The sequence below is a fragment of the Asparagus officinalis genome, chromosome 7, assembly GCF_001876935.1.
Source record: "Asparagus officinalis chromosome 7, Aspof.V1, whole genome shotgun sequence".
NCBI classification, from domain to species: domain Eukaryota; kingdom Viridiplantae; phylum Streptophyta; class Magnoliopsida; order Asparagales; family Asparagaceae; genus Asparagus; species Asparagus officinalis.
This window is the reverse complement of record NC_033800.1, coordinates 69,141,897-69,159,911: the sequence shown is the minus strand read 5'-3', so window position 1 is coordinate 69,159,911 and position 18,015 is coordinate 69,141,897. Positions and strand designations below refer to the sequence as shown.

Sequence of the window (18,015 nt, the reverse complement as noted above, 5' to 3'; positions counted from 1 at the left end):
TTGAGTCATGTTGTTGAGATATGAAACCCGACCCGACTCGTTTTCACAATAAAACGAAAAATCAAGCCCTGACCTTCGTGAATCCAGATCTAAAAACCCTAGACTTCCTCTGCGGTTGTTCTTCCTCTCTCGCCTTCATGAATCTCCAGCGAACCACAACTTCGTGAAGCTCCAGCGACTTCGTTCTCTCGCCTCGACTTCGTGGCGTGCTCTCGCCTCGACTTCGTGACGTGAAGCTCCAGCGACTTCGTGCTCTCGCCTCGACTTCGTGCTCTCGCCTCGACTTCGTGCTCTCGCCTCGACTTCATGAAGCTCCAACGAACGTCGCCTCGACTTCGTGAAGCTCCAGCGAACGTCGCCTCGAACAGGTATCATTCATCTCTTCTCACCTTCGAAGTTTGTTTTTTTTCTCTTCTGTCCTTCGTCTCTTCGTCTCTGTTGCTGTTTTATTTTCTATTTTTTTAAGTTGATTTTTGTTGTTCTTTGAATAGATTATCTACTTTCTCTTCTAGCCTCGTCTCTGACTTGTGAGACTTGTTGTGAAGAAATTCCGTGAATTATCTACTCAAACATGTATCTTTTTTTCTTTTTAATCTTATAGAATTTCTATTGTGAGACTGTATTACTGTGATTAATTGTTGGGAGACTGTAATTAATTGTTGTGAGATTTGTTCTGTTGTGAGACTTGTTGTTTATAGAAAACTTGTAATTAATTTTAAGAAAATACTTGTGAGACAGTATAAGCAAATTTAATTGTAATTACAATTAATTTTGAGCAATTAGTTTTTACTTGAGCAATTAATTTTGAGTATTGTTGTGAGACTTATTCTGTTGTGAGACTTGTTTGTTGTTTATAGAATACTTGTAATTAATTTTAAGAAAATACTTGTGAGACTGTATAAGAAAATTTAGTTGTAATTACAATTAATTTACAACTTAAATAAATATACAACTTGGATCTCCAAATAGTTTACAATTGCTATTTTAAGTTATCTTCCTCAGTTCCTTACTTCATTCCTTAAAATCTTGATGTCATTTTGATCTCAAGTCTGCAACAAAATAGAACAAGTCAGTGTTAGGCATAAAATTTTATGATGTGGTGAAATAAATAAAATAAATATACAATTGTGTAATTGTGTTGCTATTTTATTTTCAAACTTGTGTTCACGGTTCACTATCTCATGTTGACAGGAGAATGTCTTCTGAAGGCCAAGCATCTAATAAACCACCAAAGTCAGCCGGTAAAGATTCTTGTTGGGCATATGCTGAGCGGGTTGGTAATGATGCTTTAAAGGTTCGGTGCAAGTTTTGTGGGCAGTCTATGTGTGGAGGCATAAGCCGGTTCAAACAACACTTGGCTGGAATCAAAGGGAATTGTTTGCCATGTGAGAAGGTCCTCGGAGATGTGAAGAAAAAAGTAAATAAAATCATTGATAGTGCTAAGAAGAATAAGGGTGCAAAGGAGTTGAAAATGCAGGATTTACTCGATGACGTTCATATCGGGGAGGAAGAGGGATATGAAGGGAGTGTGACCGCATCTACTCAGAGTCAGAGAAGCTCATCATCATCCTCCTTCAAGACGAAAGGGCCAATGGACGCTTTTGCGGGCCGCTCTCATGAGGAGTCAGCCGAACTAGTATTAAAAATGAAACAACCAGTGATGGACAGCAAGTATAGGAAGAAGGTAAGAGATGATGTGAACAGGTACATTGGGAGATGGTTCTATGAAGCTGGCATCCCTTTTAATACCGCAAGTATTCCTTCTTTCATACAAATGGTGCATGCTATTGGAAAGTTTGGAGCCTTCTTGGATGCTCCGACACCATATGAATTGAGGGAGACTATTCTACAGAGAGAGGTGGATGAGACAAGGGAGATCATTGAAAATTTTAAGAAGAGTTGTGCACTTAACGGGTGCTCCATACTGACCGATGCTTGGAGTGATCGAAAGATGAGAAGTATTATGAATATAGTTGTGCATTCAGATGGAGGAATAGTATTTTTGGGTTCATGTGATGCATCAGGCGACAAGCATGATGCGAATTATATATGCAATTATGTGGAGAAAGCAATTGAAGAGTTGGGGGCACAGAATGTTGTGCAAATTATCACAGATGGAGCTTCAAATAACATGGCAGCCGCAAAAAGCTTAGCAATTAAGAAGCCAAATATATTTTGGACAACTTGTGCGGCACACACTATTAATTTGATGTTAGCCGATATAGCCAAAATAAGACCTATTCGGAGTGCAATTGCAATGGGAAGAACTGTATCGGTGTACATCTATAGCCACACGAGATCTCTTCATGTGAGATTTGCCACAGCATTCCTTGCTTTGGAGTCATTGAGAGATAAAAAGAAAGTGTTGAAGCAAATGTTTGTCTCTAATGAATGGATGGAATGCGAGCTTTCAACAAAAGAAGCGGGGAAAAAGGTACAATATAATTTAAAAGTTAAAGTTTGTAACTAATAACTAAAAATATTCATTTTCTTTAGAATATATAATTCTATTGTATTACTGATTATTATGTTTTTTGACTATTTGTAGGTTACTGAGATTATTCATAGCAACAAGTTTTGGGACAACGTTGATCTTGCCCTTAGAGTTTTTTCTCCTTTGGTGAAGGTTCTAAGGAGAGTAGATAGTGATAAAATCCCCTCAATGGGGTTTGTGTATGGAGACATGATGAAGGCTAAGGAGGAAATCAAAGAGGCCTTTCAGGATGAAGAGAAGAAATATCTTCTTATAGAGAAGATTATTGATAAGAGATTTGATGTCAAGCTTAAAGAACCACTCCATAAAGCAGGATATTATTTAAATCCTTATTTCTACTATCCAAATCTTATGGAGATTGAAAGAGATGGAAGTTTCTTGAGTTGCCTTGTTGATTGTATGAATAAATTCTATCCAGATGATGGTGACATGCTTGGCAAGATTGGAGACCAACTCTCTGATTATCAGCATCAAAGAGGATCATTCGGGAGAGAACTTGCAAAGAGAGAAGCAAAAAAGCCTAATAATAATCCGGGTATATTTTCATTTTTCATTCAAATTAATTTGGTGATTTGACTAATTCTTGTTTGAATGTTACAACTTACAAGTTACTAATTGTTTGCAACTATGACTTAACTAGTTATATGGTGGAAACTTTTTGGCATTGACGCTTCCGAGTTGAGGATGATGGCAATGAGAATTTTGAGCTTAACAAGTAGCTCTTCAGCATGTGAAAGGAATTGGAGCACCTTCGAGATGGTAATGGCTCTTTTTAACTTTAAATCATATTGGATGATATTTGAGACTAATTTGTCCTTTGTGATTCTAATTTGTAGATTCATACAAAAAAGAGAAATAGACTAACACATCGGAAATTGCATGATTTGGTCTACGTCAAGTTCAATTCAAGGTTGAAGAATAAGCATTCCAACAAGGGTAGAGATCCTTTAATTGCCTTTGATGATGAAGAAAGGTCCTCCGAGTGGTTGATGACTACAAAGAAGAGAGGAGGTCATCATGATGAGAGCGATGATGAAGTGTTTGCGGGGGAATCCCTTACTTGGAGACAATATGGAGATCTCATTGGAGCTAATCCTAAAAAGAGAAAGAGTGTTAGAACAAAACAATATAAAAGAAAGAAAAAGTTGGGAGAATCTTCATCAAAGGGAAAGGAGCCTTTGGAAGATGAGGAGGAAGACATGGAATCTTCGGAGTATGATTCAGATGAGGGAATGGATAATATTCCAACATTTAGCTCCGATGAAGATTAATTTAGTTATCTTTGCTTTTGCAGCTTTGCTTTCTTTTGGATTTGCTATTTGAATGCTTAGAATTATGAACTATTTGTTGCTTTTGAAACTTGGGTGATTGTTGATAGCTTTTGTTTGTTTATGGATATTAATATAGCTCATAACCACTAAATATCAACTTAGTTAGTTTATGAATCTCATGATTACACAATACTTATGTAGATCCCTAGATGGTTCTTTATTCGTGATGTTATCTTATCATTTGCTTGTTTATTATTCCATTTTGACTAACATTATACATGCATAGATGGTTCTTTATTCATGATGTTATTTTATCCTTTGCTTGTTTATTATTCCATTTTGACTAACATTATTTTTTTTAAGGCTATGCAATTGAATGGTTTCATCGTGCGGTCGAGATGCAAGTTTCTCTTTCGACAATTGGTTAGTGATTCTAAACATGGTTATTTACATTTTGGTATGTTAATATTTCATTAAGCATGGTTAGATTATATTTTTAGTTATTATATTATATATATACACCATCCACTATATCACTCCGATAAATACTACTTATCCCCGATATATCCCCGATTTCCGCTATCCGATAAGGATTTTGACCGTCCGATAAATCCCCGATAACCGATATTTAAAACCTTGGTACTCAGGCATCAACATGATAGCAAGGGTCTAGGAGTACGTCGTTGATGGAGTAGCGATGATTAGATCTGAATTATCATCATGATCTATGCGATGTCGTCAAGATTCTGTGATGTGGAGGTGATTAACTGTAGAAGAGATGAAGACCTAGACGAGACAATACCGAGGCACTATTCACGCAATGAACAGTATCAATGTTACTGTTCATGTGATGAACGAATATCGAGCCTATTGTTCACGTGATGAACAGTTCAGGGTGAGAGAGGTTAGGAGTTGATTGGGGTTAAGCTTGGAGAGATGGATGAGGACAATTTAAGAAGGAGAGATAGAAATTAGGATTTGAGATGAAAATTAGGGTTTGAGGAGAAATTAGGGTTTGAGATGGCAATTAGGGTTTGAGGATTAGGATCTGAGCAGGGGATTAGGGTTTCAGGAGGGAATTAGAAAGTTAGGATTTTCATAACATGCTCTGATACCATGTTCTTGTGGAAAAAGTGACTTGATCCCCATCGTGGATCAGTCCTCTTTATTATATAGATAGATAAATAGTTTAAGATTACAAGCGTACTCGATGTGAGACTAAAGCACTTAATAAAGAAAATAGATACTAAAAGTACTCTCTACTCTAATAGTCTAATTACTCATGGAGGATTACAACTTTATTTATAGAGAAAAACTAAACCTAAAAAGCAAATCAAATCCTAACCAAATCCTAATAAAAAGAAAGCAAAAATAAAATCTCTAACAAAATAAATCTCAAAGATCCTAACAAACCTAAATCTAATCCTAAGGAGATCTTTACCTGAAATTGGAGATTACATTAAATATTACAAAAATAACAAAGATACCAATAAATCTCAAAAATTCTTGATCAACAGCTAACAATCGTCCTGCATCATATAGGTTTTAGTATCTTAGGGTATATTATTTATACCCTCAACCCTCATTACACCTTTAGAATTTTGATATAGGATGAGATAACACTAGACAAGTATTTCAATGTAATGTGCTAGTACTGTAGATGATTGTGCATTAAAAATTGACTCAAAGAAATTATGGTAGAGCACAGACCAAATCCAGGGCCACTACTTGCCAGGTATGGCAATCGATATACATCAGCCTTTTCAGTCTTCAACACATATCTGCCAAAAGAGCAGGTAAACAGTTCAGCAGATATTTAAAGGAGTAAAAAATAAAACTTAGTTGAATGTTCAAAAATCTGTAACATTAAATCATACTAATATTTGTCTGGTGGAGAAGTTCAGGCACACACTTCCAGCAGAAATTTAATGAACAAAAACAACAAAGGAACAAAGCCTTCATCCAGAATTTTAAGGGTCAGACAGAAATCTAATGAGATAACCCAAAAATTGAACATTAAGCATCCAATATCATAAATATTATCTGTTTGATAAAAAAGCTGATGAACTTTTTTCCAAAATAAATATCACAAGTTGAGGAATACATCCATTCAGTTTTAACTGGTTTGTTATAACACTGGGAGGTTGTGACTCGGTCCTCATATTAGGAGAGAGGGAGAGGGAGAGGATTAAAATACATCATAGGTCATTATCTGCACTTAGTATACTGAAAAGTTTAAAGAAACTGATACATGCATTGAGGATGAAGGTATAAGTATACATTTATGGGTTTATATAACTAAAACTCTTTAATCTCCCCTATAATAATTTCAAATATCAACTCACATGGGTTACAAGTTCAATAGAAAAGAGTTGTTATTCCAATTAATATTTGTATATTTTCAGGGACTCATGTAGATTTGGTAGAACTCAGACAAACTTAAGCATACAGGAAAATAAAAGTTTGTTATTTATGTAAAACAGGGATACACAAACACGAGCTTGTAAAACATAGACTATCTTAGCATTTCCAACTTCATTTTGGGATAAGCACTCCCAGGCATGTGTCTTTATGTGATTATGCCACATTGTTAATAAAAAAAAGTTAAATCTTAGAAATTGGTTTCCACCAATATAAAAACTAAATGATGAATCAGTCATTTTCTTACACTAGTAATTACCAATTTCAGCACTTCAGTTAACTTATTACACTATATGGCAACCAAGTCACACGACTCACACCTGAACTTGTTAAAATTAATAACAGTTGATGTCTGAACAGGAAAGGGATAGGTTACTTCCTAGTGTGCTATATATATATATATATATATATATATATATCTCTTTAAAAGCACGAGTTCACGAAAAGTTTTTCATGGTCAATATTACCTTCACTATTTTAAATATTTTATTTAAATCTTAATCTATCCTAATCATAATTATATCCTATCCTAATTCCACATGAATTATCTATAGTATAACAATTTTAAAAAAAATAATATTAACAAAATATATAAACAAGCTTTACGTATTAGTTTTTTAAGTAAAAAAATTATACGTAGCTAACATACTATAATACATGAAGTATTATAAAAAAACTCAAAAAAGTTTTAAAATTGCACAAATACCCTAAAAAGTTCAAAATCATAAAAATCATCCTGACATTTCAAAACTTAAAACAACAAACATGAAATCAAGAAATTAACAGCAGCCGACAAAAAATTTAAAATTTGTGGTTAACATCTCAATGTCTAAAAAATTATAGAAACACCCTCAAAAGTTCAAATTATGAAAAAGCATCCTAAAATTCTAAAAATTCAAAACTTGCAAACAACATAGATGAATTCAAGGGATTACTATAATGCACCTGAAAGTTTCTGACGTTTCAAAACATAAAATAACAAAATTTAAAATTAAGAAATTAACAACAGCCTCCGAAGAATATAAAATTTATAATTAACACCCTCAATTTCTCAAAAATTATAGAAGCACCCACAAAAGTTTAAATTACAAAAAACACTCTACAATACTAAAATTTTAAAATTTACAAGCAACAAAAATGAATTCAAAAGATTACCCTCAAATGCCTAAAACTTTAAAAATTTTCAAAATTAACCTCAAAGTTACAAAAATTAAAAAATAAACTCATTCAAAAATTAAAAATCACAAAAAATTCTAAATTTTCAAAATTGATAACCAGTACACATCAAATCTAGAAACCATTTGTAGACCGTTGAAATATAAATTTTTTAAACAATAATCAAAAGTTTTAATAATAACAAAAAACACTCTCAGAATTTTAGAGTTGCAAGAAATATCCTTACATTTAAAAATTACCATCGATACATGAAACGTAAAGGTTAAAACTACCAAACTTAAAAGTAAATTTTATTTAAAAACACTCCTAAAGTTTTAAAAATTACAAATCACACCCTCAAAGTTCAAAACCACAAAAAAGGCCCAAATTTCAAATCTTGGAAAAGGAAATGTAATTGTTTGGTATTGTTTCATTAAGATGTTTATATTTAATTTCTAATTTATGGTTTATTATCCCTTTTTAGTATCTAAAAATAGTCCAAGTTGATGTTGGTAAACAAAATCAATAAGAATTGATTAAAAACATGTGGTTAATGAATAAAAATTTGAAAAAATACAATAGCCTAAAATTATTGTCACTATATAAATCAAAGTAAATGTATATAATTTTACTAAGAAGTTTAAGCAGCAAAAATACATAAGTAACATTAATTGATAGAAGTTTAAATTTATAAAATAATAAAATATTATAATATAATAGCTTAGTATTAATTGATTATAATTTAGAAACGTTAATCTCTAATGTTAATAATATTTATAGGGTAAAAGAATATAATGATTTACATATGGAGAAACTGTTGGATATCTTGACCCCAAGATATGTTTGTTTTGATGATAACAAATATTATATGTTGTGTGTATTATGTGCTAACGTTTGTGTTGCAGTATCAGAGCAAAATCAACAATGATATTCAAAGAGATACTCAAGACATAAGATCAGTTCAAGGAAGCATGAAGCAAAGAAGAAGATGTGCTTAATTGTCAAAATATAATTTTATATTTTCTTTGCTTAGAAATATTGTACAAGCCTTGATCACTCACACACATACACACACATAGAGTTCAGAACACACTAATACATGCTTAATGTGTGGTTAACTATAGAAATCCTCTAAATTAACCATTAGAGTTTATAGATATTGAGTGAGTCTTAAAACATATCATATATCTCATATCTAAGTGTTAGTAGTCGACCAATACACTTAGTAGTCGACTACTAAGGCTCAGTTCAAAAATTCCAGAAACTGTGAAATTACAGTGTAGTCGACTACTAGGCATTATAGACGACTACTATTATGGATTTCATGTTAGTTCTAGTTTCAGTTCCATGTTAAGTCAAATATACAGGTCGTGTTAGTTCTTGTTGAGTTCGTGTTAGTTCTAATGGATTTTGTGTTAGTTCTAATGTATTTCGTGTTAGTTGTAAAAGCATTTCACATTAGTTCTAGTTGAAATCGTGTTAGTTCTAATTCGATTCGTGCTAGTTCTAATGGATTTCATGTTAGTTCTAATTTACAGTTCGTGTTAGTTCTAATTTAGTTCGTGTTAGTTCTAATAGATTTCATACTAGTTCTAACACAAACAATTTTTGTATTTGCTTTTTTTCTAATTGGTGTTATTTGTTTATGTTATTATTTGGGGCCCTATTATTTGTTTAGTTTATGATTATTTATTTATTTTCTGAATATTTGCAGCGCTTCCAGCAGTTTGAACTAAAAAGTATAGATTGTGGTTCGATGTTGTCAACGTACACATGTGTTTCAGATAAGATTAATTCCCAATGACAATCCTTCCGGAGATAATGTTTTGATGATTGATGACATGATTAGCAAATTAGAGAGAATTCCTGCTTGGTGGCACACTGCTTTAACCAGTGAGGGACAACGATTTGAAAGTACAAAAGAATTAAGATTGGTTTTGTTATACTATTCTATGGGGAAAAAATTCGAGTACTTGTTTGGAAAGAATGAACCGAAGCGTATTCGAGTTTATTGTCGGTCTAAGGAAGCCAAAAGTTACCCGTGGATGTTATTTGCCTCTCCACCTAAAAATGAAAATAGACTTGAAATCAAAAGGTTCGTGAACAATCACACTTGTTAGCAGCATGACAATAATACAGGTCAATCTAGGGCCTCCCGACAATTCATTGTGATCTAATTACAACCCACGTTAAAGTCCAACCGGATATATGCCCTATTGACGTACAAAAGGAGTTTCTAAGTTCGTATGGGCTTAGGGTCGATTATAGTAAGATATGGTGAGGATAAAGAAAGAGTACAAGAGCAATTATATGGTGATGCCCATGAGTCCTATGATCAATTACGATGGTAAAAGATAATATCTACCATATACAAACTAATTTCATTTACGGTACACTGTTTAGACTAATTTGGTTATTGTTAATCCTTACACTTAATCTTCAAATATTTAGGTATGTAGAAAATGTTAAGAAGACAAACCCAGGTAGCTACATTCATGTTGAACAACATGAGGGGAGGTTTACAAGGCTATTCATCTGCTATGCCACCTATATAAATTGATTTTTGCATGGATGTCGGCCAATTATATTTTTGTATGGGACCTTTCTGAAAGATCGATTCAAAGGTATACTCCTCAGCGCCGTAGCATACGATGGAAATCAGGGGATATTTTAATTAGCCTATTGCATATGCGATCAGGTAACATTAACTGGAAGTGGTTCTTACAAGGTTTGTGTTCAATGCTCTCTGAAAGACTATCTTTATACTTATTTATGTTGTTATGTTATACTTGTTAACTCTAACTTCCTATATGTTAACTGCAACTCCTTATAGGTTTGTGGTCTATTCTCTATGAAAGGCTAGATCCATACAACCCTCTATATAAGCTAGTTATAATATCAGATGCGGATAAGGGAATTAGAGAAGCAGTTAGAGAATTTTTTTTTCCAGATGTTATACACTCTAGATGTGTTCTACATCTAATTGAGAATTTCTGGACAAAATTGAAGGATTTGGGACTAAAAGCAAAGGATATCAGATTTTGGGGAATCTGTTGCAATCAGCTTGTTACAAATATACTAAAGCATAATGGAATAATTACATGGACTATAGTAAATTGATTGACAAAAAGGGCTATAATATTGTCATGAACTACGCTCCAGAGAACTGGACAAATACTTTTCTTTCTGGAATTAGGCAAATTATAAGTCATTTAACATAAGCTATTTTATTTCTTATTTCCATTAAGTTGTTTTCCTATTAATTGTGATGAATTCTCTGTTATGTTTCAGATATGGTCATATTACATTAACTGTTGCAGAGTCATTCAACAAGTGGATACATGAGGCTAGACTTCTATGGATACTACAACTAGTAGAGCACATACATAAATAAATTATGGTTCGCATGAATGAGCGACGAGTTATGGCTGAAAATTGGAATCAATTTCTTTGTCCCAAAGCTGAGCTTGCCCTTAAAGAGAACATGAAAAATGGGCATCCATTGGATATGCGTCAATCTCATAGAGGATTATTTGAGGTACAATTCCATAAAACTTGTCAAGTGAATCTTGACCATAAAACATGCACGTGTCGTGCGTGGGATGTAACTTGTATCCCTTGCAAACATGCATGCACAACCATTATGTTTATGAAGAGGGATGTTTACTAATTCTATGATTGGTTTATGACAGTTGAAGCTTTCAAAAAAATCTACGAGCCAATCATTTACCCCATCCCTGATTACAAAGAAGCGTAGCGTGCCACGTGATGAGATCCAGATCCTACCACCACTAATAACAAAAAGAAAAGGGAGAAATAAAACTAGACGTATCAACAACAGAACTGTTTACACCCACCCAGTTAAATGCTCTCGATGTCATATAGAAGGTCATAACCGTAAAACATGTAATGAAACTACTGCTGATTAAGTGTTTAGTATGTTGTTAATTGTTTTGCTTATATATTTATAGACTACTACGTTTTGTTTAATGTTGTAAGTATTTTCATAGAACTAACATGGAACAGGAAGTAGAACTAACATGAAATCCATTAGAGCTAACACGATCTCAACTAGAACTAACACGAATCGAATTAGAACTAACATGATCTCAACTAGAAGTAATGTGAACTGGTTTTAGAACTAACATGAAATCCATTAGAACTAACACGATCCTAATTAGAACTAACACGAATTGAATTAGAACTAACATATATATAGAAGTAGAACTACATGAGCTGCTTTTAGAACTAACGCGAACTGCATATTAGAACTAACATGGAATAGGAAGTAGAACAAACACGAGTTCCATTAGAGCTAACACGATCTCAACTAGAACTGACACGAATCGAATTAGAACTAACATAATCTCAAATAGAAGTAATGTGAACTAGTTGTAGAACTAACATGAAATTCATTAGAGCTAACACGATCTCAACTAGAACTAACACGAATCGAATTAGAACTAACACGGTCTCAACTAGAAGTAATATGAACTGGTTTTAGAACTAACACGAAATCCATTAGAACTAACACGATCTCAACTAGAAGTAATGTGAACTGGTTTTAGAACTAACACGAAATCCATTAGAGCTAACACGATCTCAACTAGAACTAACACGAATCGAATTAGAACTAACATAGAACTGGAACTAGAGCTAACATGAAATCGATTAGAGCTAACATGAAATCCATTAGAACTAACACAATTTCAACTAGGACTAACACAGATCAAAATAGAACTATTATGTACATTAATTAGAACTAGCATGGAATGGAAAATAGAACTAACATCCCTATATAAAAACATCAATGTATGTGCAAAATAATATATAAAAAACTATTTACATCCCTGCATGTGCAAAATACCAAAAGAACTATCAAAATCCGATGTAGCTAATAAGCTAGACTCATGCTCCTCATCTATTGGTACCTTCGCTTGAATGGAAGAGGTCTGATATATCCCTATCCCGGTCAATTGCCTTACGCTTGAGGGCTCGATTTAAGGTTGCGGGCTTGCTGCACTTGGATGGCGAAGATCTAGATTTTACGGATCCACTGTGCAAGCCGGAGGAGTTCGCTGTGGTAGGGACATTGATCATGGGGAGAGCCCTCAGCAAATTGGAACCCCCACACCTTAGGCCTGGAGAAACCGTTGCCAAATGTCTATCTCCACAGTCATGTGTCTGTCGTCCCAACTAACCTCAATCAACTCTGGGTCGACGCCCAATGGCTGCGCACGTTGGGGCCCTAAGTTAATACGAGTGGATCCCTGAGCCCTCTCTGAAATAGTGTTGTTGATAACCTGAGTGACGGTGTAGCCTTCCATTAGGTTGCCATCAACTGGAGAGATGTAATGGAACCCAAGCCTCTTAGGGACATCAGAAAAATCCCCAATCTTGATAAGCACTTTGTAGTCTTTGAAATTAGAATGGGATATGATGCTGATACCAACGAAAAGAGATTGTAGAAATTTCCAATCCTATAGGTGCTATAGAAGTCTAAAGAGGCGGATCCATGTTAGAAAGGGTTTGGGTAACGTGGATAGCCTGAGATCCTCCATCCAACGGCAGAATCTCCCCTTAAAGGAGCCCATATCTATCAGCCCGCGCTCGATAGCTTTGGTAAGAAGGTCGTCGGATGGAAATTGCACCATGTATCTAAGTCCTGCCGTCTCCTTGATCTGATAAGGCTATAACCTAATATTGAAGCAGTAAGCAAGCATCTCTCTGAGCTCCTAAACAGATGGACGGCCTACATCAAGATAGAAGATGGTGAAAGAAGAAATATGCTCGATGGTGCTGGCAGTGTTGGCAGGGACGGTAAGCAATCTTGGAGGTGCACAAGCTCTCATACCATAAGGACAATCACGAGAGATATACCTTGAGCCATGACAGTGTACACAGACAACATCACCATGAGGACAATCCTTAGCCATGTGTGATGGTTTATGACAAAAATAGCACTATATGGGTTTAGGAATTTGATTGGAGATGGGGGGCTTAGAGAGTCGCCTATGCCTTTATAAGAAGTGGATGTTTGTGGCAAGAATTGCGGTGACGTGAAGATCGAGGAAAATTTAAGAGAGGTGGAGCTTAACCGCCTGTCCTGAATTGGGAACATGCGAATAGATGATGTGAAAAGTGGGGATGATAAGGTATGTCTTGGGAAGATGCGAATAGATAATGTGAATAGTGGGGGTGAAGAGATATGTCTTGGGAACACGCGAATAGTGGTTGAACTAACATGAACTGCAGATAGAACTAGTAGTGATCATACTAGAGCTAACACGAACTCCATTAGAACTAACGCGAAGTTAGAGCTAATAAAAACTGAGTTAGAACTAACACGACACCAACTAGAGCTAACACGAACTCCATTAGAACTAACGCGAAGTTAGAGCTAACAAGAACTGAGTTAAAACTAAAATGACACCAACTAGAGCTAACACGAACTCCATTAGAACTAACACGAAGTTAGAGCTAACTGTTAGTTCTATCTGCAGTTCGTGTTAGCTCTAACTTCGCGTTAGTTCTAATGGAGTTCGTGTTAGCTCTCTTTAAAGTCGTGTTAATTCTAACTCAGTTCTTGTTAGCTCTAACTTTGTGTTAGTTCTAATTGGAGTTCGTGTTAGCTCTAGTTAAAAAACTGTTAGTTCTATTTGCAGTTCGTGTTAGCTCTAACTTCACGTTAGTTCTAATGAAGTTCGTGTTACCTCTAGTTGGTGTCATGTTAGCTCTAACTCAGTTGTTGTTAGTTCTAACTTCGCGTTAGTTCTAATTGGAGTTTGTGTTAGCTCTAGTTAAAAAAACTGTTAATTCTATCTGCAGTTCGTGTTAGCTCTAACTTCACGTTAGTTCTAATGAAGTTGGCGTCATGTTAGCTCTAATTCAGTTCTTGTTAACTCTAACTTCATGTTAGGTCTAAATGGAGTTCGTGTTAGCTCTAGTTAAATAATTGTTAGTTCTATTTGCAGTTCGTGTTAGCTCTAACTTCGTGTTAGTTCTAATGGAGTTCGTGTTAGCTCTAGTTGGTGTCGTGTTAGTTCTAACTCAGTTCTTGTTAGTTCTAAGTTCGCATTAGTTCTAATTAGAGTTCGTGTTAGCTCTAGTTAAAAACTGTTAGTTCTATCTGCAGTTCGTGTTAGTTCTAACTTCACGTTAGCTCTAATGGAGTTCGTGTTAGTTCTAGTTGGTGTCGTGTTAGTTCTAACTCAGTTCTTATTGGTTCTAATTCCGCGTTAGTTCTAATTGGAGTTCGTGTTAGCTCTAGTTAAAAAATTGTTAGTTCTATTTGTAACTCGTGTTAGCTCTAATTTCATGTTAGTTCTAATGGAGTTCGTGTTAGCTCTAGTTGGAGTAGTGTTAGCTCTAATTCAGTTCTTGTTAGCTCTAACTTCGTGTTAGTTCTAAATGGAGTTCGTGTTAGCTCTAGTTGAAAAACTGTTAGTTCTATCTGAAGTTCGTGTTAGCTCTAAAACTAACAAGAACTGAGTTAGAACTAACATGACACCAACGAGAGATAACACGAAATCTATTAGAACTAACGTGAAGTTAGAGCTAACAAGAACTGAGTTAGAACTAACATGAAATCAATTAGAGCTAACATGAAATCAATTAGAGCTAACATGAAATCCATTAGAACTAACGCGAAGTTAGAGCTAACAAGAACTGTAAAATATATATTTCCAATTAAATATACATACATTATAAGCTTTGAATATACATGTTATTCATCACTATATTGTGATTCGTCTTTATATCTTTGTTCACAGCCAGCAATTAATAATTGTGTGGCAAGTCTTGCTTGCATAGCTTCAGGGATATCATCTACAGGAGTCACGCGCAATGTTGAGCAACCAAGAAATATTGCTTGCATATAAAGGTAGACGAACACACCACAGTCATAGCTGGAACATAGAATACAAAATTAGTTTTTTCGCTATATCTCTAGACAGACAATTTTAACATGATACTCACCTCCCTCTTTGTTGCTCGCTTTTGATGGTTTGATATTTAAATTCTCTACGCACCTTTTCTTTAACAAAATCAACTTGCATGAGATCAAAAAACTTTATGATTCTGTTAACAGGTTTTGTATCCGACTCGTGCCCAGTAGAACTATAATGTCTGACCACTTTTTCTTTCAAACAGACTTTAGCCAGATGTCAGTGATTGTCCCTGAACATAGGAATCAACAAATGCTCTATGTCGACGTCGGTATATTTTTCAAGATGTGACAAAAATAGCATGTAATATTCTGGCTCGAAGGAGTAGAGTGAGTGTTGTAAACCAAGTAATGTATGGGTTGAAATTAAAAAGAAGATATGGATTATGCATGAGTCGTAATAGAATAAACATGAACCTGATTAGAGCTAACAGTGTACTGTTATTAGAACTAACATGAACTGCAATAGAACTAACATGAACTGCAATAACACTAACATGAACTGTAATAGAACTAACATATACTTACAAGAAAGAACATTGATACGGTTCCATATTTTTTGTCTTATGCATCTGTCTGAAGTATGTCCAAAACTGCTTCTTCCATCGGTAACATCACTAAAAAATTAACATTCAATACAAACAAGGCTCCTTCAATTATTAAATTTATAAGCTTACTCTGTCATAAAGTCGGCCACCACGAAGCAATTACAAAAGCTCTTCTCTGTTCAAACTACTGTTATTTGTTTTGATAATAACATACTTCCTAAAAAAAGTGGATTTATCATTTACCAGTGAAAATATCCTGTAATTAATTAACATATAAATAGTCAATTGAAACTTACTTATGACACTTAAGGGATCCGTAAGCCGACCTCGCCTATAGCAAAGCTCGCCTGAGCATTCAGACAACATCCAAGCTCGCCTGCAAGCCCACCAGCCTCGCCTGAATGGTGCAAACTGCTGCTTGCTTATGGGAGTGGGCATTTCCACTTCTCACGTTTTTAAGATGATGAAGCATGACTCTCATCACCCCTAAGTTGTCACATCCCACATCTATAGGGGAGGGCATGATGCTCCTCACCTAAGTGGTCACATCCCACAGCTAGAGGAGGGTATGGTAATCCTCACCTATTAGTGGTCACATCCCACAAGTTAAGGGGGAACCAGGCTTTCCCTTGCCTATTTAAAGACCTTCTTTGCCAACGTGAAAGAGGTCTTGCTCTGGACTGGTGTTTAGGCTCTCCAAGCAGAGACTTCCATTGGCTTGCTTGGTAACATTCTTGGCTATAAGCTTGGATTGTTGAAGTAGACTCAATCTAAACTCTCAGATTTGAGACTCATTAGCTCTCTGCAAACTCTTGCATTGTAGCCCTCTCTAAGCTTTCGACCTTGATACTCATCAAGCTCGGATATAATCAAACTCAATCACACAAGAGCATCTACTGTGTAATGAAGCTCAACCGCAATTTTGATTGGATTGTCCAAGGGAAGCAAAATCGACGCAAGCATTCGAGAGAGGCGTCCAATCACTACCGAAGAACCCACGTTAAACAAGAAGAGTATTCTCTTCACTTCTGTTGTAATCTTTTTTATTTTTGATTTATAATAAGCAATTCAATTAATACAAATCTCCATTGAGAACTCGAAAAATTATTACGCACCTATAGAAGATGGTGACCATAGTGGGAGAAACTATTTCTTCAACCAAAATGGTGGTGGCGCAATTCGACGAAATTGCAGAGGGGACGATAGTCAAGTCCCTTGTGATTGAGTTCGACCAAGCTAAGTATGAGGAGTACTTATCTTCATCCTCCTCTGGTGGCAATGCATATCGCAGTTGCCATAGAGTTGTGCATGTGGCCTAGCCCCAAGCAGCCGAGGCAACCACGCCTGAGTGCTCTACTCGAGCTATGGCAGGGGGTTCTATCTCCCTCAAGCCTATCAAGGCCGAGCCAAAGACCAATAATGCAAGCCAAAGGGCTGCTTGTTGGGTTGCCAAGCAATTCACGTAGCCCCATACATAAGAGGAGACAACTGTTTATGTCGGCGCGGACCATGCTTTCATCGTCAACATGAACGTTCCCCTCTCTAAGAGAGCCCAACGATGACGACGATAGGCTCTCGCCCGCCAAGAAGCACAAACCCTCATCTCCTATGATGGTCTGAATTACTATTTAGGCCTAAGAAGAGCCAAGCGAGAATGTAAAGTTCTCAGTTCTGACGAACTGAGCCTGTCAGGCGAGCTCACCTACTCAGGCGGGCTTCGCTATGTTAGCAAAGTTTCCAAAATAGGCGAGCTTGACATTTTAGGTGAGCCTCACTCCTTGAGCAAAGTTCCTCATTCGGGCGAACTTAGCAACTCAGGCGAGCCCCCCAAATCAGGCAGGCTTTACTTTTCAGGCTATATCCCCAATTTAGACGACTTCACCAGATCAGGTGAGCTTAAGAAAGTAGGTGAGCCCCATCAAGCCCACCTGACACCCAAGCCTCGCCTACAAACATGCCTTGGCCAAAAAGGTGAAGCAAAGACCAGTCAAACAGGCGGGCCTCGCCTAAATGAACAAGCAGCTGGAGCTCGCCAGAAGGCTGAATCTCACCGAAATACGAGACCTCGCCTGTCAAGGTAGGCTCGCCAGGCAGGCTCGCCTGGACTCAACACTTGGAGAATTTTCCAAGTGTTCTCACAAGTTTTCTTCTGAACCTTCTTCGCATGATTGCGCATTTGGT

General features: G+C 35.9%; 2 protein-coding genes across 2 annotated transcripts; both read left to right on the top strand.

Annotated features, from left to right (window-relative positions):
• On the top strand, positions 1,196–2,312 carry LOC109847304. Its single transcript, XM_020416539.1, has 2 exons — positions 1,196–2,186; positions 2,290–2,312. Exons 1-2 carry the CDS (start codon positions 1,196–1,198, stop codon positions 2,310–2,312), a joined length of 1,014 nt encoding a protein of 337 aa, XP_020272128.1.
• On the top strand, positions 2,663–3,765 carry LOC109847302. The gene is made up of 3 exons (XM_020416538.1): positions 2,663–3,029; positions 3,135–3,253; positions 3,331–3,765. Exons 1-3 carry the CDS (start codon positions 2,663–2,665, stop codon positions 3,763–3,765), a joined length of 921 nt encoding a protein of 306 aa, XP_020272127.1.